General features: G+C 36.5%; 1 protein-coding gene across 1 annotated transcript; it reads left to right on the forward strand.

The window, feature by feature from the left end:
* The first annotated feature begins 15,391 nt into the window (after window positions 1-15,391).
* LOC113191239 (olfactory receptor 52H1-like) lies at window positions 15,392-16,336 on the forward strand. Its single transcript, XM_026400915.2, has one exon. It carries the CDS (start codon window positions 15,392-15,394, stop codon window positions 16,334-16,336), a length of 945 nt encoding a protein of 314 aa, XP_026256700.1.
* The last annotated feature ends 4,588 nt before the right edge of the window (window positions 16,337-20,924 follow it).

Raw genomic sequence — 20,924 nt, forward strand, 5'->3', positions numbered from 1 at the left:
GCAAAAACAGGGCTGGGATTGTAGCTCAGCGGGAGAGTGCTTGCCTAGCATGGGCATGACCCTGGTTCATTCCCCAACACCACATTAAAAAAAAAATAAAATAAATAAAAGCATTGTGTTAAAAAAAAGCAAAAACAAACAAATAAACAAAGGAATACAATCTCTGTGAGTGCAGACTGTAATAAGCTTTGCAATAGCCTCAGGCTCTACACAGAGGACTGTGGTCCTACAACAGAGGACAATAGCCTCTGCAGATGTTGTGGAAGAATAGAAAAATAGGGTTGAGGGTGGTGGGCATTGCAGATCCTGCACTCTTTCCCCCCAGGCACAGATGCTCTGATGAGTGGAGGCAGTGAAAACAGCTATGGCAGTTAGAAAGGACCCGGGGAGCTTGTAAAAAAAAGCCTAGTCAGATATCTGCTTTGTCAGTTATTAACTGTGGCTATTGACAGTGTGTTCTTGGATAATTCACTGTATTCTCTGAGTAACAATTTTCTGGTATTTAAAATGAGCATAATTTTTATCCTGTTAGTATATTAAATTAAATTCTTGTCTGTGGAAGTCTTACTAAACTGTGTGATGTTTTCTGAGTCCCCAAGTCTTGTGAAATGTGGTCTTGTGAAATGTGGTCTGGAGTGGGAAGGAAAATGCTTCTTAAGTATGGCTCTGAGACTAATATCATCAACATCCTCAGGGAACTTGTGAATTCTACAAACCAACTGAATTAAAAAATCTGGGCTGGAGAACTGCAACTGGTATTTAAGCAAGACCCCACTCCCTATGATTCAGATTGATTCTAATGTTTCTGAACCAGCGATAGAACCTTTAACTTTCTTCTCTATTCCCAGCAGTTGTTCATTGCTTCTGCCAGGACCATAAACTTCTCAGTCTCTGTGGGTTTCTGCTGTGTTACCCCTGAATGTGTTCAGGCTTCAACTCAGTCTAATTAGTGCTCTCTTCAGCTCACATGGTCAGGATGCAATGGAGATGATAGCCACGGAAGCAATCTTCGTGATGTATGAGGGCACTTAACACTGCCCTCCCCAGTTCGATTAAATTATTCTCACAACAAATATGCTATTCTTATCACTGTCCAAATCCTGTTTCTCAATTGAACTTTTCTCCTATATAGCAGACTTCAAAACTAAACAGGAGCCAACTCATATGGTCATTCTCCTCCTATAACTTATTTAATCTCTGTATCCATTTTTCAGTTTTAAAGAAAGTGGTGTTAATGTCTCTCTGCTATTCAATGTTTCCTTTGTCACATTGTAATATATTTTATTTTACCTAGATATAAGATCCTTAAGGGTTTTTTGTTTTTGTTTTTGTTGTTGTTGTTTTTGTAGTTCTAGGGATCAAATCCAAGGCCTTATGCATTCTAGGCAAATGTTCTACCTTTCAGCTATGTCCCCACACAGCCCTTCTCTCTCTCTCTCTCTCTCTCTCTCTCTCTCTCTCTCTCTCTCTCTCTCTCTCACACACACACACACACACACACACACACACACACACACACACCAGGGATTGGACCCAGGGGTGCTTAACTACAGAGTCAGTGAGCCACATCCAGAGCCCTTTTTAAAAACATTTTATTTAGAGACAGAGTCATGCTGAGTTGCTTAGGGCCTCACTAAATTGCTGAAACTATCATTGAACTTGTGATCCTCCTGCCTCAGCCTCCGAACCCCTGGGATTACAGGCATGTGCCATTGTGCCCGACTGTCTATTTTTTAATTAGACCCTTATAGTTATACATAGCAGTTGGGTTCATACCAATAAACTCATAGATGCATAGAATTTGATTTCAGTTTATGATCCCCCTTTTCTTTCCCCCTTTCCCTCCTCTTCCCACCCCTCCCCCTTCTCCTTCCTCTACTCTGCTAGACTTCCTTTCACTCATCTATTTATTTATTTGATTGATTCTTTTTCCTTATGCATAAAGGTGAAATTATCTGTGGTATATCTATATATACTTATAATCATGGAAAAAAATTAATTCTGCATTGACAACCTTTCTTAAGTTATTTTAAACACACACATACACACAGACACACACACAATTGCAAATCTAGGCAGTTTTCCCTGGAACCCCTCTGTTATCCTTTGACTCAATGCTTATTGGTTTCTTAACCCATGATATTGTCTCTAAGGCTTCTCTTCTCTCTCTCTTCCCGAGCTCCAGTACAACAAATCTATACTAGGTTGTTCTGGTTTATCACTGCCAGAAGAAATCCAGATCTTCAAACACAAACTCCTTTCTTTCTTTCTTCTCTAGATGTCCTTTTCTGTCTTTTAATTTTCTTCTTTCTAGTGGATAAATTATCCCTTTTACTATTCTAGTATATTTATATTTTATACTAAAATATTTTATATTTTATTCTAGTATATTTATATTTACTAAATATAAATATACTATATTTACTAAATATAAATATACTATTCTAGTATATTTATATTTTATACTAAAATATTTTATATTTTATTCTAGTATATTTATATTTACTAAATCTATACTGGGTTGTTCTGGTTTATCTCTGCCAGAAGAAATCCAGATCTTCAAACACAAACTCCTTTCTTTCTTTCTTCTCTAGATGTCCTTTTCTGTCTTTTAATTTTCTTCCTTCTAGTGGATAAATTATCCCTTTTACTATTCTAGTATATTTATATTTTATACTAAAATATTTTGTATTTTATTCTAGTATATTTATATTTACTATTTATAGTATATATATGTTTTTGAATTCTTTACCGGACTGCTCTGTCAAGGAGCTTGACCCTCGTATCCTTTGCACACGGTTCCCATGCACAGGAGTTAGACTTTTCCTTCTTTCCTTCCTCAATGTTTTGGGATAGGACCCAAGTGTAATTTATGAATCATGCACACTCCTTAGGAGCCAACGGTCAATTACCCACCAATATCTCCATCCTTACCTGGAAAATGACCTCCTAAGCTGCGCTTCTCCCACTCCACTCCCCAGGAAAACACAGTGACTCCAGCCACCCCAGCCCATTCTTCTCTTCAGCCACCTGCCCCTCCGTGAACATTGCCACAGAGCTGTGCACTCATCTGGTATCCTTTTCTCACCTCTCCTTTGTATTAGTACCTCTTCTCCATCCTCAAAAGTATCTGACTCAGACGTACCTCTCTGATGCCACCTTCTCAGACTGGGATTTTCTCAATTCAATATTTTACAGGGAGCACAGGCTTCCTTAATATAAAGAACAGAATATCACATCTTGCCTCAGTGTTTATTAAAACCTCTTCTCCTCTGGGAGCTGAGATTCTCTTGCCTCTGTGTAACATTTCCTTTCTCAGTCCCAATTCCCTCCAGCAGTGTTTGGGTCAATGTGACCCATGTTTAACACAGTGACAAAAGGCACACAGGTACATGGTTGGGCACAGAGCTAAATGGAAGGGCTCTATTGACAGACACTCTGGGTCATCTGGGGGCAGGGCAGGGCTCAGCAACAACTCAGAGGCTCTCAGCCTGAGTTGCTGTTCATTTCCTGTTCCAATACTTGTTCTTTCCTATGCCTTCAATCCCACATTTTTTTTTTTCTCTTCCCATTGCTCCTCTTGAAAGCATTCTCCTTGTGGGCTTTATTTCATTCATTACCTTTCTAGTGTCTGCTTTCAAACCCACGTTTCTTTTTACTTTAGCCTTCTCTTCACCCCTCCACTACTCATAAGTATCTCTTACATTCTTTGGTCATCCTAAAGAAAAGGATGCATAGGGATTATTGTGTCTCGCTCATTTATCCGTTTAACAAAGCTTAATGCAGTCAGCATTCGAGGTCAATAGACCACCAGTGATTGTAATACTTGTGATTAAAACATGCTATGGGAGCCCAGAGTGAAGGGGGATAATTCTACGTGCTATGGTTAGGGAGTCTTCACAGAGTGTCATATTGTGGCTGGGACTGAAAAGTGTGTATGTGTGTCTAAGATTATTGTGCCACTGAGGCAAGGAATATGAAAATATCTTGTAAATAAAATATATGGTGATACTAATTAGTGCTTTGGAGAATTCAGATGAAGGGTTATCAGGGGAACTAGAGCAGCAGAAAGAAGGCAGAAATATTAAAGGCTAGTATTTAGGAAGACAGGAAATAGGATACATCTGTCTCAGCATCTTCCAAATTTAGGATGACTGCCACTTTGGGGCTAGATTTTTCTTAGTCTTTTTAAAAATCGAGGTACAATTCACTTACCATAAAATTAACCCTTTTAGGGTATGAAATTAATTTACTTTTAGAGTACTCATTAGATGGTGCACCTGTCACTAATACCTAATTCCAGAACTTTGTTTTATACCTCACAAAGAATCTCTCTATCCATCATCAGTCACATTTCATACCTCACTTTTCTGAGCCCCTAAAAAAGACTAATTTTTCTTCTGTCTTTAGGGATGTACTTATTTTGGACATTTCACATAAACAGAATCATAGGATTATCTGGCCTCTGTGACTGGCTTCTTTAATTTAGCAATAACAGCTTTTAGTGTTCATCCATGTTATTGTGTGTGACATTATTTCATTCCTTTGTATAAGCACATTTTTAAGGCTTAAAAATTATAATTATTAATACACATTAACTGTAGGAATTAATGGGATTCACAATGATATTTTCATATGTATAGATTATATATTGATTATGTCATTCACCATTCATCTGCCCTCTTTGCCTTTCCTTTTTTCTTCTGCTCACCCATATAGCCAAATATTTTAATGCATGGACACAGTGCGTTTCATTTATCCACTTATTTGTTGATTGATGTTTGGATTATTTCCCATTTGGGGGCTACTGTGTTTGTGGTTTTTAGTTTTTTGCAGTACTAGGGCTTGAACTCAGGCCCTTGTACATGCTAGGCAAGTGTTCTACCACAGAGCTACATTCCTAGCCCTTTGGAAGCTGTTATGAATAGTGCTGCTATAAATATTTGTGTTCAGGCTTCTGTGTGGATATGTTTTTTTTTTTTCTCCTAAGTATAACTAAAGGTGAAACTGCTGGATTATATGGTAACTCTATGCTTAATTGTTTAAGGAATTGTCAGGCTGTTTCCAAGTGGCTGTATCATTTTATACACCCACCAGGAACATATGAGGATTAGTTTTCCCCATCTTCATCGAAGCTTGATGCTACCTGAAAATGTGCTTCTAGACACTTTGATGATCTAATTTTGATTTTGATATGCATTTCTCTGATGAGTGTGTGGTCATCTGTGCCCATGCTCAGTGATCATTTGTGTATCTGCTTTGGAGGATATCTATTCAGGTCTTTTGCTCATTTTTATAGTTTGGACATTTGAGTTTTTATTATTGAATTGTAAGTATTCTTTATTTCTGCTAGATACAAGATGCTTATCAGACACATGATTTGTAAGTATTTTCTTTCATTCTGAGGGTTGTTTACTTTTATTTATTTATTTATTTATTTTTGGTACCAGGGATTGAAACCAGGTGTGCTTTATGACTGAGTCACGTATACAGACCTTTTTATGTTTCATTTTGAGACAGGGTCTTGATAAGTTGCTTAGGGTCTCCCTCAGTTGCTGAGGCTGGCTTTGAACTTGTGATCCTCCTGTCATGGCTTCCTGAGATGCTGAAATTACAGATGTGTAGCACTGTGCCTGGCTGTTTGTTCACTTTCTTGATGGTGTGTTTTGAAACCTTTTTTTTTTTTTTTAATTTTGATCAAGTTGAATTTATCTGCATTTTCTTTTATCACTCAAGCTTTTTGTGTCACATGTAACAGTATATTGCGAAATTCAGGATCATGAAGATCTGCTCTTATACTTTCTTTTAGAAGCTTCATAAATTTTATTTTTGCCCCCCCCCGCCCTCCCTTTTCTTTAGGTACTGCAAATTGAACCCAGTGGTGCTCTACCACCGAGCTACATCCTTAGCCCTTTTTATATTCTTTGCTTTCTATACTGGTTTGGGGTACTATATATCGATCTTCCTGTTCGCTGCTGCTTTTTTTCTGCTTGCACCAATTTATCTGTGAGCTCCTGTAGTGAACCTTTATTTTAGTTATGGTACATGTTTAACATAAGAATTTATACTTGGTTTCTTTTTACAAGTTCTATCTTTTTCTTGATATTTCATAGTTGGTGTGATATTTTCCTTTTCTAGGCATACTTTTCTTTACTTCTATGAACATATTTTAACTAGTTTAGTTAATTTTTTGTTGTTGTTGTTCTTATTGTTTTGTTTTTGTATTAACATCTGGGCTCTTTCAGGGATAGGTTCAGTTGATTTTTTTTTTTTTTTTCTGTGATGGTCCATATGTTTTATGTCTTTCCTTTTTTGCTTGTTTATATAAAACAAAAGCTGGAAAACTTAAACAATGCAATGTGGTAACACTGGGAATTAGAGTCTTTCCCACTTTCCAGGATTCACTGTTATTGCTAATTGTTTTAAAAGTGACTTTTGGAAATATTTCTTGTAAAGTTTGCATTCTTTTTTATGTGTCACTACTGAATTCTTTATTCACTTATCTTAGTGATCATTTAATGAATAAACAGAGATTTTTCTTAAATTCCCAGAAAAAAGTAAATCTCCCAGTCTTTCCTGAGGGGCTTTGTTATCATTTTTGGACACATATACAACACTCAGCCTTTTAGTTTATAACCAACCTTCTAAGCCTTCACTTCCTGGCTTTTGCAGTCTTTAAGGTCAGCAAGAGGTGAGAATCTGGGGCTCCCACAGCTCTGCTTACACCTGAACTCTATATTCCTAGAGATTTTTAAGTCCTTTTCAAAGCTCCTCTGGATAACTCAGTTTCCTGCTTTGTACATTAAGCTTTTTGGTTAGTTTACTATTCATTACAGTGTTTATCCATGGTCTCAGACAGCCATAAAGTTAAAACACAAGCCACTCCCACACACATTGGCTAAAGGATTTTAGCACCAGCAGACTCTCAATCAGCATTTAAGTTGAATCTTCTTGGAATTTAGTCTAGTAGTTTCTGGCACAGTAAAAAGATATTATAAAGGTTTCCCTTTAATTAGTAATAAAATACTATAAATATCTTACATTAGTGGGGCATATTTGTTATAATCAGTGAAACAAATTATTATATTACTATTAATTAATGTCAGTATATATTAAATATACAGTCCATGTATATTTCTAAAATGCACGTATAAATTCTGGAAGATTTATTTCAGTGTATTGTGAATTTTGCAATGGAAATAATGCATCTGAGACTAACCCATAAAAGGCATTAAAACTACCTCTTTTTTTTTTTCTTCTACTGTGAATGAAGTCAGACTCCCTGTTCTAAGGACACTTCAATAAATGAAACGTGGTATAAATAGAGGGGTTAATAATGCTGTTACTACTACTATATTAATAACACTAATTGAAAGCACAAATTTCATGCCCACTCGGAACAACCATGGAAATTCAGTGTTGGACTGAGGGTGAGATCTGTGTAACTCATATTCTGAAAGCAGAAACTGACAGCCAAACAAGTAATTACAAGACATTTTGATAAGTGCCAGCTTATCAGGCAGTGAACACAGGGGTCAGGCAGAAAAGAACAGGAAGAGATAACATATGCAAGGAGACTGTGCTTGAGAAATTATAATGCAATTGGGGCTCTGTATAGATTCTAATCTATTTAAAGTGAATCTAGAATTTATGGCATACCTCAGGGTAGAATGGCAAGAGGACATAGAGTCTGAAATTGCTAGACCTCATATGTTTTGCTAATGAAGATTTGCTTTATCCTAAACACTTCTGTAAACTGCAGAAACAATACTCACATTTCTCTCTTAGGAAGATTACTATGGCTTTGGAGGAGAGTATGGGATTGAAATCTTTAGATTAATCAGAGCCCAATAGCAGAAATGACAAGGGATAGAACAATGACTGAAGAAAGAGAGTGATTCTTTTTTTTTTTTTTTTTTTAAAGAGAGAGTGAGAGAGGAGAGAGAGAGAGAGAGAGAGAGAGAGAATTTTTTAATATTTATTTTTTAGTTCTCGGCGGACACAACATCTTTGTTGGTATGTGGTGCTGAGGATCGAACCCGGGTCGCACGCATGCGAGACGAGCGCGCTACCGCTTGAGCCACATCCCCAGCCCAAGTGATTCCAAAGCTATCTGAATTGACAGGATTGTATGTGACAGTACATGTAAAGAGTTTTCTAGGAAAGTTCCACTGTTTGATCAATACCAATTTGTGATAACCATGGTATTCTACAAATCATCTTTCATTTGAACCAGAAAGAAACTGTATTCCTCCTCTCATCTACCCATTTGCATTCACATATTAAAATAAATAAATGATTGGATATTTACAACATTAATAAAATAGTACATGGAGAAGTTGTGGGCATAATGCTTGACATGTGTGAGGACCTGGATTTTATCCTCAGTACCACAAACAAACAAACAAAAAAACCATTTAGAGAAATTCAGATTCAGATTCCTTCAAATATACACATACTATAAACACTCAGATTTCCCAGTAGATTGTTCTAGCAACAGTGTAGAGAGCACAGAGTACTTGGAATATTTAAAGCCTCTGAGAATTCTTCTTTCTCAAGACACTACTTGTCTGGGAAGATCTGAGCCCGCAGGGACTCAGCTCACCTTAGCTCTTGGGACCTCTGTGTGGACGCTTGGGGAATGTTTCAGTGTGCAATCCACAATTCATTGACTGGGTTTATGTTCATGGACCCTCAGGGGACTGCAGGCTCTGAGTGCCCTCTCTGAAGATCCAGGAAGAGGAATAAGAGGAATTCTTCTTAAGAGTGCCATTTCTCTTCATCCCTCATTCCCCATCGGGGGTCAGGGGTTTAGTAAGTGTTGCAGCCAGCACTGGGAAGTCAAGGGCAGGCTCAGCTTCTGAAAGGCACAAAGATCAAGGGGAGGCTAAGAGAAGACAGGGATGGACTTAGACTAGTTTTCCCTGTGAAATAAAACCTGCAGCTGAGAGTTTAAAGTCTCAGAGAATGGAATGACTAGAATTAAATGGGCAAAGTAGAACTGAGGCTATATATGGAGGACACAATCTGACAGCCCAGATCAAAGGATTTGAACTTGGATCTAGAAGAATATACTCCAACTCTCTGGTTTCTGTGTGATCTGCAACTTTGTACTCTTGTGGGTTTTTGCATCAGTAGGTACATGCATATGTTTATAACAATGACATTGCATACTAGTTGCTACTTATGAGTGGTTTGATATTTTTCAAGTACCAAGCTAAGAATCTTTTTTTTTAAACTATTCTTTGTTTTTTTTTTTAGTTTTAGGTGGACACAATATCTTTATTTTACATTTACGTGGTGCTGAGGATTGAATCCAGTGCCTCATGTATACTAGGTGAGCACTCTACCACTGAGCCGCATCCCCAGCCCCATCCAAGCTAAGAATCTTTTCATATAATCCCCACATAACATCTATGAGGAAACAGTCATTTTAGAGAAATAAATTACCTTATCCAGTATAAAACAAATAAGAAACACAAATCAAACACAAGTTCAAAATACTCAAAATTGGTTTTTAAGCAGTTATCTAATCTGTGACTGTAGATTTTGTGAATCTGTATGTGCCTGGGTATATTTTTAATGGTATTATGTTTTTTATTCACTCACTCATTCATCTTTTAATTATTTTAGCTATTCATTCATTGAGCTGAACTTTAGTGGAATACAGAAAAATAGAAGGAGACTACAGGTGAGCTATGTTTCATATCAAACAGAAGCTTGTAAGCCATGATTTAAACATCATTCATTTATTCAGTAAAATTAAGTGTTTTAAGATGAGAAGATAAGGCTATGAATGTGAAAATGTCTAATCTCAAGAAAGAGAGAAGATATACAGATAAATGCAATAAACTGCTAAGTGCTACTACAGGGGATGAGTATATATGGCATTGTGAGTGTGTTCAACTGAGATACCTAATTCAGTCTTGGCAGTTAAAACAATTTTTCAAAAAGTTTTCTCCTAACCAATATAAAAAGGACAGGCAAAGTAAGAAATCCCAAAAAAGGCCTTATATTGCTGATGAAGTTTTTATGAACAGTGTTAATAAAAAGATAGTTATTATCTAATTTTTATCTTTAAAAGTAATTATTTTATATCTTCTTGGCTTGGCATATTAGTGGCTATCAGTTTTCATGGGCTTATTTTGTTTTATTTTAAAATAATTAATACTGAATAAATTAAAATATATTTTTAGAGACACTGAGTCAATGTGAATGTTCATTTTTGTCTGGACTCATTAGTGATATTCAATTTTGAAGTTTTATTGAGTGGCATCTCTGTGTAGTCACTGAGTACATTATTAAAACAAAATATGAACAAAAGTGACATGCTGTTTGACTTTGAAGAGATTGTAGTCGAGTCAGAAGAAAATAAATATTAAACAATTAGTTGTAAGTATGATGAATTTAATAAAAAAGGAGATATAATTTCTAATATAAAGAGATTTAGAAACTGTTCCTAGAGGAGTATCATATAAATATCATTAAACTGAATGAAAGGGGTCTTGTCTGAGACTTAACTGATACATAGAACTTAGTGTTGCTTTAAAGCAGGAGAAGGAATGGAAACAATTATTCTAAATCAAGGGGAGAAATCTGCAGATAGCCTCATGGTCTGGAGACTTTGGCTCCAATAGAACACGTTACCTCACAAATATTTGGAATAACACACCTTGTGTTTAGATTTATTTTATTTTTTAATTTTTTATTTTTATTTTTGAGAGAGAGAGAGAGAGAGAGAGAGAGAGAGAGAGAGAGAGAGAATTTTTTAATATTTATTTTCTACTTTTCGGCAGACACAACATCTTTTGTTTTTTTGTATGTGGTGCTGAGGATAGAACCCGGGCCGCATGCATGCCAGGCAAGCACGCTACCGCTTGAGCCCCATCCCCAGCCCTAGATTTATTTTTTTAATAACAATTGTTAAGAAGGAGCTGCATTCAGTGTATGATCAATCAAGGTATGGATCCCAGTTCAGAATGCCTTACGTATAACAGCTCAAACTGAAGGAAGGACAGTGGCCTTATTCTTCATCACAAAGGTTTCCTCTATTTGTGGCCTCGTTTCTGTTCATTTCAGAGAAAATATATGCACCTCAGTGAAAACTTAAGTGAAAATGTAAGAGTAAATAACTACATACTTAGAATGTGGGAAATAAAATGATAGGGAAATTTATCATGATGCTTATTTTTTTAATTGTTCTTTTTTTAAAAAAGTATTTTTTAGTTGTCATCAGACCTTTATTTTATTTATTTATATGTGGTGTTGAGAATTGAATCCAGTGCTTCACACTTGTTGAGCAAGCACTCTATCACTGAGCCACAATCCCAGACCCACAATGCTTTTTTAATGGAAATTTTTTTAAAACATTGATTTCTAGAAAATTCAGGATGTTTCTAGAAACATTTTTGGAATGGCTCAAAAGATGAAGCAAGAAAAGATTGTTGAGGCCTTTTTAGTTTTGTTAAGGATTTTAAATTTTTATTCAAAAAAGGATTGGCTCAATATTTCATTGTGCATGGGTCCTTTAAATACAGGCTGGTATAAATGTTGAATTTGAAGTTTCTGCTTTGGGTCATTGAGTGGATAACACTAATATGCTCTGACATATTGGACAAAGCCAGAAAAAGCAGGCTTTGAGGAAGTATGAGTACTGAATTTTTTGAAAAAATAATCTCCAGGTACTTATGAGACATCCAAAAGAGGGTATCCAGGGAGACATTGGATCTATGTGTCTTGCAAAATCTAAATGAGAGGTAACGAACTGGAACATGTCAATTGTAACGATTAATTGGAAACTTAGGAGCTAATGATATAGATCTGAAAAAGTGTGGAGAGAATAAAAAGGGACTCAGGCAAAGCCTTGAGAAATATCAGGATATAAGAGATGCAGAATAGGAAGAACAGCAAAGGATGAGAAAAGATGCCAGGGAAGTTGAAGAAAGTCTCAGAGTGTTGTAACACAACCTCAAGGTAAGAGAACGCATCAGGATGGAGAGAGATGATCAATAGTGTCAAGTGCTGCTGAGAAGTCAAACAAAGGCTAATGAGGTGGGGCACTTATGCCATTGGTGTCCTAAGTGAAAGCAGCTTCAGTGGACTAGTGGGAACCAGATAAGCAGGGGATGAGGAAATAAGGATAAATAATGCAGACAACTACATATCCACCTATGAATGAGAAAGTGCCCTTGGTTTTCGTTGTTTAAACTAGAAGAAAATGTTTCTGCACCTTTAAATTGTTTAAATGCTAAATGAACAAAATTTATTTTATTTATATATTTTTTTATTTTTTTTGGGGGGAGAGAGAGAGAGAGAGAGAGAGAGAGAGAGAGAGAGAGAGAGAATTATTTTAATATTTATTGTTTAGTTTTTGGCGGGCACAACATCTTTGTTGGTATGTGGTGCTGAGGATCGAACCCGGGCCGCACGCATGCCAGGCGAGCGCGCTACCGCTTGAGCCACATCCCCAGCCCAAAATGAACAAAATTTAAAAGGGCTATGTTGAAGACAAAAGACAGAAGGAGAATGAATGACAATGAAAGATACTTGGCAAGGAGAGAAAGCTTGAGATAGAAGGTACAGATTTGATTTTGGCCTCAGATATGAAAGGGGCATTTTTTTCCCCCAACTATAACAAGAAAATAAGGGTAGAGAAAAGATGCCAATGCAAATGTGAGGCCTCAGTCATACATGATTTCATATCTACTGACTTCTAATTTCTCTTTGAAATAAAATGAAAAGTTGTTGTCTAAAGATGTAGTTGGAGGGAGATGGGGAAGTTGGATGGAGATGGGATTGAGGCAAGTAGAGAAAAAAGTTATGGAAGGAGATGGATTTGAACATGGATGGATCATTGGGCAGCATCAAGAGTGAAGTTGAAGGTTAATTGTCATGAAGTTATGGGGATGCATATAGGCCTCCTTAAAAAGTTAGCAAGTTTGTTTTCCATGACCTAGAGAAATTACTAGGTTAATTAATCTAGGAATTGAGTTTTGCCACACATACATGATGGAAGGTCAGTGGAGCAAGGGCAAGCAAAATATTGGTAAGAGAGTAATTGAAATGATGAATCAGAATTTCACCTGGTAGAGAAGAATGCAAAGATGCCTAGAGTTTAAATGAGTAGAAGTGAGAAAGCAAATATCTTAGAGGTTTTCAAAGACCAAAGTTTTGATAACTGAATCACATTACTGAGCAGACTCAAAGTGGAATGTCTTAATGTTTTATTTACGGGGCTGATCAATGGTACTGAGTTATGATAGTTTTAAATATGGCATTGGAACTGGGTGACTATACTTCAAAAACAAATAAAACCATCCTGTGAGAACAACATTTTGGGTAGGTGAGCCACACAGTAATATTGGTAAATTTAAGTTTGGACTTACTCCAGTTAATGTCTAGGCATGTCTTAAACAATTAAAAAGAATTTCAAGGAGAATTGTGGAAGATCCTTAAAACATAGAAAAAGTGAGCAAATGAAGTTTCTAGGAAACTATCTCAAATAAGAGTTCTAAGAAGAATTGTCTGCCACTGGCATGACTTACATCTTCATCAAGGAGTATTCCTTATATTATACTTAATGCTTTATGAATGAAATTTTACTTTTTCTGATTTCCATTTTGGTAAGTTTTCTTCCTTTACATTTAAATTTGTCTGAATTATACATTTTCCTTATAATTTATCCTTTCTGGGTCATTTTGTTTTAGGTCTTACACGAGTAACATATAATTGTATTTTTAAAAAATAGCTCTGCTTTTTTAATAGGGGAGTTTAAGTAATCTATATTTATTATAAGTTTGATTTTATGATGTTAACTTCTTTTAGACTTTTAATTTACTAACTTTACATGGGTTAGTTTTGGGTCTTTTTTTAAGACTGATATCATATATACTCTTTATAGTCTACTGGTTCTCTATAGAGAAGTTTGGTGTTATATATGGGAATTTAGGAAAAGTCTCCTTGAGTTTGATTCAGATTTATCATTTCATTCTTTCCTTTTATTTTTGTGGTACTGGGAATTGAATCCAGACAAAATCCAACACTGAGCTATATTTCCAGCTATATTTTGAGACAGGCTGTCACTGAAGTTACCCAAGCTGGCCTCCAATCTTTGGTGCCCCTGCTTCATACTCCAGAATCTCTGGGATTATAAGTGTGTAACACCAAGCCCAGTTTATCATTTCCTTCTTGTGTGGCTATTGACAAAAGTTCCTTCTCTCTTCTTCATTTTCTGCATTCAGGAAGAGTAGATAATATTAAATACCTATCTCATAGGATTGTTAATAGTATTAAAAATTGATTTCATATGAAGATTTTTCAATTTTTGTTGTACATCCAAAAGTTCTTAAAAAGTATCAGTCCATTTTCTAAAGTTTGCTTATTTGATTTTATCATGATCCAGAATTCAGAATATATAAATTCTATTTTTTTTTCCACTAGAGGTCACCTCTGTATTATAAAAAGCACAATAGAACTGATTTTTTTTTTCTTAATTCTTACACAAGATTTCCTCCTTCTTTCCTTAGGGTGGACTGGAGATTGAGCCTCACATCTTTTCTGGTAACATTCTCCATGTGAGGGATTAAACATGACAGTCTAAGAGGACATTCCAGACTGCTAGTCCTAAGGACTTTCAAGACAGTCATTAAAACGTGGGTAGCATTGGTGTGCTGGACAAATTGTGGTTCCAGTGATGGACTTCACACTTTTCTCTACACTCCTATGCCCTTTGTGAATTCCAGGCCTCTGACAATATGTAAAAGTATCACCTGGCATGAGACAGTGGCCTGAAAGGTGTTGGCTGTGGAAACTAATGATCTAGATGCTGCAAGTTACTAAAGATGAGATCATTTTTGGTCAGATTATTTCTCAAAATTTCAGTTTCTATAAAAAATAAAAATAAAAAACTGAAGGGGTTAAAAATCCATGTTCCCAAAGGCTGTTCTAAGAAAGATAATATTTGTATAAGAACCTGGTGTATAGTAGGAGTCTATAATTGATAATGACCTTATTTTCCTAATTGTGACCCATTTCTCTTAGTTTGTATTCTTGCAAGTAGTTAGATTATTTTTCTTACCACACATACCTGTACAGCAACACAGAATATATTGACTTAGGGTAAACTTGTAATTAAAGTGGGAATAGCATTTTATGTATTTTAAGGTTCCAGAGGAACTTGTTGATGAAGGCCAGGAGTACTGGGGTCTGAGGATTATTTCTTAAAATGATGAGCACTGATCTTAAAAACAATGGAATTTCTTTCTTCAAATATAGGAAAGAGGAGAACTGGACCTGAGGAAGAGATGGAGAAATAATAACCATACAATTTTCTCATCTTCATTATAACAATTCATTTTTAGGACACAGAAGTATGCATTGGATTTCAACAGCCATGTACAATCTGAGTAGCTACAACACAGGCCCCTTCACCCTTTCAGGCATCCCTGGACTTGAGCAGTACCACGTCTGGATCAGCATCCCTTTCTGCTTTATTTATTTTGTGGCCATCGTGTGCAATAGTATTCTTGTCTATCTCATTGTGGTGGAGCACAGTCTTCACACACCCATGTTCTTTTTCCTTTCTATGCTGGCCTTGACAGATCTCATATTGTCCACCACGTGTGTTCCCAAAACCCTTAGCATCTTCTGGTTTGGTCCACAGAAAATCAGTTTCCCTGGCTGTCTCACCCAGTTATTCTTTTTGCACTACACTTTTGTCCTAGACTCAGCTATACTGCTGGCCATGGCATTTGACCGCTATGTGGCCATCTGCTCGCCTTTGAGATACACCACTATTCTGACCCCCAAAGCCATTGTCAAAATTGCTGTGGGAATCTCTTTACGAAGTTTCTGTGTTTTTGTCCCATGTGTTTTCCTGGTGAATCGCCTACCTTTCTGTAAGACACACATCATTGCTCACACATACTGTGAGCACATAGGTGTTGCCCGGCTTGCCTGTGCAGACATCTCCATCAACATCTGGTATGGTTTTTCTGTCCCCATCATGACAGTGATTATAGATGTGATCCTAATTGCTGTCTCCTACACCTTCATCCTCTGTGCTGTTTTTCGCCTTCCCTCCCGAGATGCACGCCAGAAGGCCCTTGGCACCTGTGGGTCCCATATCTGTGTCATCCTCATGTTCTATATTCCAGCATTCTTCTCCATCCTTGCGCATCGCTTTGGACATAATGTCCCTCGTACCTTTCATATCATGTTTGCCAACCTCTACGTGATTATTCCTCCTGCACTCAACCCTATTGTCTATGGAGTAAAGACCAAGCAGATCCGGGACAAAGTCATTCTTCTGCTCTTTCCCAAGAGATCCCAGTTATAGATGCTTGTATCCTGGGGGATCAGGGGGAAGTTCCTAAGTATGTTAGGTCAAAGACTAAACCTGTAGCCAGCGACTTCAGAGAAAGAACACATGAAAAAATTCTTGATTAATCAGAACTTGTGTTTCCTTTGTTGTTTTAGGCAGAAGTCTGTTCAGTCATTCTAGATATAGGAAAATTGTGAATCTAGAAAATAATAAATATTTATTTTACTTGTGGAAAAAAATCTTTGCAATTTCTTATGGTTATTATAAGGTAATATAAAAGCTTTCATAAAACAATAAAATAACTAGCATTGTACTTTCATAGTAAAGGTATCTCTAAGGAATCAGAATTATTTTTTTTCAGATTTATGGATCATATTAGTTTCTTTATAATTATAGTAGGGTAGGGAGTTATGGCTGTGGTGACTCTGTCAGGACCTGGATTTCCTTTCTATTCAGCATCCCATGTATGTCCTGGCACATACTAGGTGCATAAGCAATGTTTATCAAATAAATGGCAAATAATCATCAAATTATTAAACTAAGAATACAGATTTTTTTCCCTTAGGCAAAGGAAGAAAACAATGCTAAAACATGAAACTGATTTTTCACTCAGTATGAGAGAAAAATAAATAAAAATAAAAGGAAGAAGCTAAATTCCCACGGCCTCTGAGATGGAAAAACATGCTCAAACTAAAATGAGTGTAGAAGACTGGACCATTTGGAAGCCCTGGTGGTCCCAAATCCCTTTTTCAAGTTTGAATTTCAGTAGAAATTAAAAAAATGTATATCCATTTAAATGATTATCTCTTCAAATCCAGTATATTGAATTTGGCAGAGTGTGAGAGGGATGATTCAGAAAGAGGAATTAGTGCATGTAAAGAGACAGAGCTTAGAAAAAAGCTTGCTCATCAGAGTAACTGGGTTTAGGAAGACATAACAGTAATGGTAAAATTGTAGACCATGGAAAAATTCAGATCATTTTAAGGAGTGTGTTTAGTAGTCTAAGAATAAATGGAAGCCCTGGAGATTGTAGGCAAAATGGCAACAACGTCCAATTTTGTATTTTCAAATATTAGTTATAAATCTATTGCTTTGCTAACGTTGTTTGATGGGGCACAGGAGTTCAGCAGCCACCCTAAACTGCCCCTTCACTTTGACTTTCCTTATTGGTAGGCTGGGCAGCTTCTTGTGCCCAAAGAAAAATCTAACCTTTCCACTAGCCTGAAGGAAAGACAACTCAGCTTCAATTAAAAATGAACCAATAGATTAAGTGTCTGTGGGACTGAGTTCTGGTAAAATAACAAACTTCGAGTGGTAAAAAATAACTCAATGGGAATTCAATGACTAGATAAGAGTCACAATTAACATATATAAAATATTAAAATAGATACAAAAATTTACCATTTTAATCAAATACTCAGTTAATCCTTAAAAAACAATGACAAGATTTACATGTAAGTAACTGGATTGTGGAAACTTCCATTTTGAAATATTTAATTTGAACTCATTCATGAAAAACATATAGCAGCTGAGTGGTTTTTTTTTTTTTTTTAAGTGAGATGAAGGGTAGAAGATATATCTTTAAAACTTTTTTTTTTTTTTTTGCAGAGTTGGGGATCAAATTCAGGGCCTTTCATATTACTAGGCAAATGCTCTACCACTGAGCTACCAACCAAGACAACATTCACAATTTAAACATGAAAATCATAGACCAAGAAGGTAAGGCATCAGAGCATATTTTTATTTCAGTTCAATGGGAATAATTCACCATAAAATAATTTCTTTTTGTTTTAAAAGTTATTTTTTAAAATATTTATTTATTTTTTTTAGTTTTCTGCGGACACAACATCTTTGTTTGTATGTGGTGCTGAGGATCGAACCGGGGCCGCACGCACGCCAGGGGAGCGCACTACCGCTTGAGCCACATCCCCAGCCCATAAAATAATTTCTATTAGACTAGGATTCTTATAACAACATTAAACCCATGTACCAGGTGTTCATGTAAAATTCACGTAAATTACCCAGGACAATTTCTTTTCCATGCAATGGACAAAGAAAACTAAATTATTTCATAAAAAGGCAGAAAGTATAGCAAAGGTAAGAATTGTAAATTTCGGTGTCTTAAAGCCTGCCTGCTGCTCCAATAAAAATGATTGTTGGGCTGGGATTGTGGCTCAGCAGTGGAACATTCCTCTAGCACGTATAAGGCCCTGGGTTTGATCCTTAGCATCTCATAAAAATAAATAAACAAAATAAAGGTGTTGTGTCCAACTACTTCTAAAAAATAAATATTAAAAAAATGATTGTCCTCCCTCAAAAAAAAAAAAAAAAAAACAAAAAACCCAAACTTAGGTTTTATACTAAGCAAAACAGTAGTGTGCACTTAATAGACATTTTTTCCCCCCCTAGGGATTGATCCCAGGGGTGCATAACCACTGAGCTACATCCTCAGTCCTTTAATTTTGTGATAGGGTCTTACTAAGGCCCTTACTAGGGCCTCTTTAAGTTGCTGAAACTGGCCTTGAACTTGTGATCCTGCTACCTCAGCTTCCCAAGCTGCTGGGATTACAGATGAGTGCCACCACTCCTGGCAAGTAGGCATTTTAAATAAATTATGGGTCTTGAAAATTTGACATAAAGAGGTGGCCACTGAAAATTGAGTTATTCATATTATTCTTTCCACTCAGAAGTAACTTGCCTGTGGATGAGACAAAAGCAAAAAAAATCAGCAGCAGTGAAGCCTACCTCTTAGGGTTATAGGTGAAAAGTTTTGTGGACACAACAGCCCTAGACACAGGAGTTACCACATTCAGGGAAGTTGAGTCGGCTGTTTGATTTGTGGGATAAAAGCTTCTTAGGTGAAAAGTAAGATTTGAACCTCCAGAAATTCTTAACAACGGTACTAGCAGGGAGTTCTGTCTTTTTGAAGGAATACATTTTGTTTACTTATATCACTTTTACTAATGGAAAATGTATAATGAGGTTTTAACTTTAGTTTCATCTCTAATAGTAGAAATGTAGCAATCACTCAAAGATCTAGATGAAGATAAATAAAGGTAGAAGAAATAGCAAATGCTAAAAATCTGAGGTGGGAACAAAATTAGATTTAAGCTAAGAAACAACAATCAGATGTTCACTTGAGAAAGAACTTCTGTCTGCAGTGCCAGAAATACATTGAGGAAGACAAAAAATGGAAATAAGATGATCTCGTAAGAAGTGATCAGAGTAATTTAGGCAAGAAATGAAGGTAGCTGCGCAATGGAAACAGAGAAAGCATGGATTTAGAAGATATTTAAGAGGAAACAGCCATAGAGTTTGGCAAAACAACTACAACCAAATCCATGAGTAGTAAGGCATTGAAAGGAACAGGTAAGGCAGACAGGAGAGTTTTTAAGCCAAAAGAGAGAATTTGGCCAAAGATATTTTGAAAAAGTCACTATTCAGTGTCCATCAGGAGCAGCCTCAGACAGTCCTTTAAAGGAAGCAGTGCCCAAGACTTGTTTTACTTCTGCCCCAATAGAGTTAGTTCTAACTGACTTTCCTGCCTTCCAACTTTTCTGCTCACACCCACATATATCCTGGTCACCCAGAGAAAAATAAAGTGTACACAAATTTATTGTACTGCTTCTAAATAGAGATTAGAGAACATCCTCTCTGAGAAATAGCTTAGAATACTTTGAAGTGGGCCTTATAATTTTCATTTTAACCAGTGCCCTGGCCTATCGATCTATATTATGAGTTTGCCACTCTGCATTTGCCTCTAGATATTTTCACATACATGACCTTAATCTGTAATTTCTATGCAATATTCAATCTTGAGGAGTAGGTACTAATATTACTACTAATAGTGTTGCCTTTATATGGAGATTAAGTAACTTGTCAAGGTACTTTCTCTGGGGAGGACATGAACTTGAAACCTAGGTAATAGATAGGCACATACATATATGACCTTCCACCCACATGCATATCAGCTTACATACAAAGGAAAATGCAAAATAAAGAAAAAGCATCTTGCACCTTGAAGCAGTGGTGTGGGTTAATAGAACTTCTTCATTTTCTTCCCTTGAGGGTGAGAAGAGAGGGAACCTGCACCCCCTGGGTTTTGATGATCTCTTTCCCTGATTGAGCAGTGATCAGAGAAAATAAATGTGGGAGGAAGCAATCCTTCCACCAGTTCCTTCCCTTCCATTCATTTCCTTGGTTGGCTTATTTGCCCTTACAGATTTTCTGTGAGTCTGCACCATATTTTTCTTCTTTCCCTTTGGCCTAATCCTCAATATTAGGTGAGTATTGGCTGTTTAAGTGGGTTTGACTGGAACTTGGATTTGGAGAGAAAGAATGAGTGAATGAAAAGCTCAACCCTCCATTTCTTTGCAGCTGTGGACTGGGAACTACAACTTTCTTCCCTGAGTAATTCCCAGTTATAAACTAAGTTCATGGTCTGCAGTCCTTGTATTTATGCTCTATCAAATGGGCATCAAAAGACTAGAGTGGATGGACAGTTACACAACTGGATTAAGGATGGCCATGGTTAGTGTTGTTCAGAATGTTTCTGTGTCAGGCACTAGACAAGGACCTATAACTATAACTTAAAAAGTAGAAT

Source organism: Urocitellus parryii, chromosome 4, assembly GCF_045843805.1.
Source record: "Urocitellus parryii isolate mUroPar1 chromosome 4, mUroPar1.hap1, whole genome shotgun sequence".
In the NCBI taxonomy this organism is placed as follows: domain Eukaryota; kingdom Metazoa; phylum Chordata; class Mammalia; order Rodentia; family Sciuridae; genus Urocitellus; species Urocitellus parryii.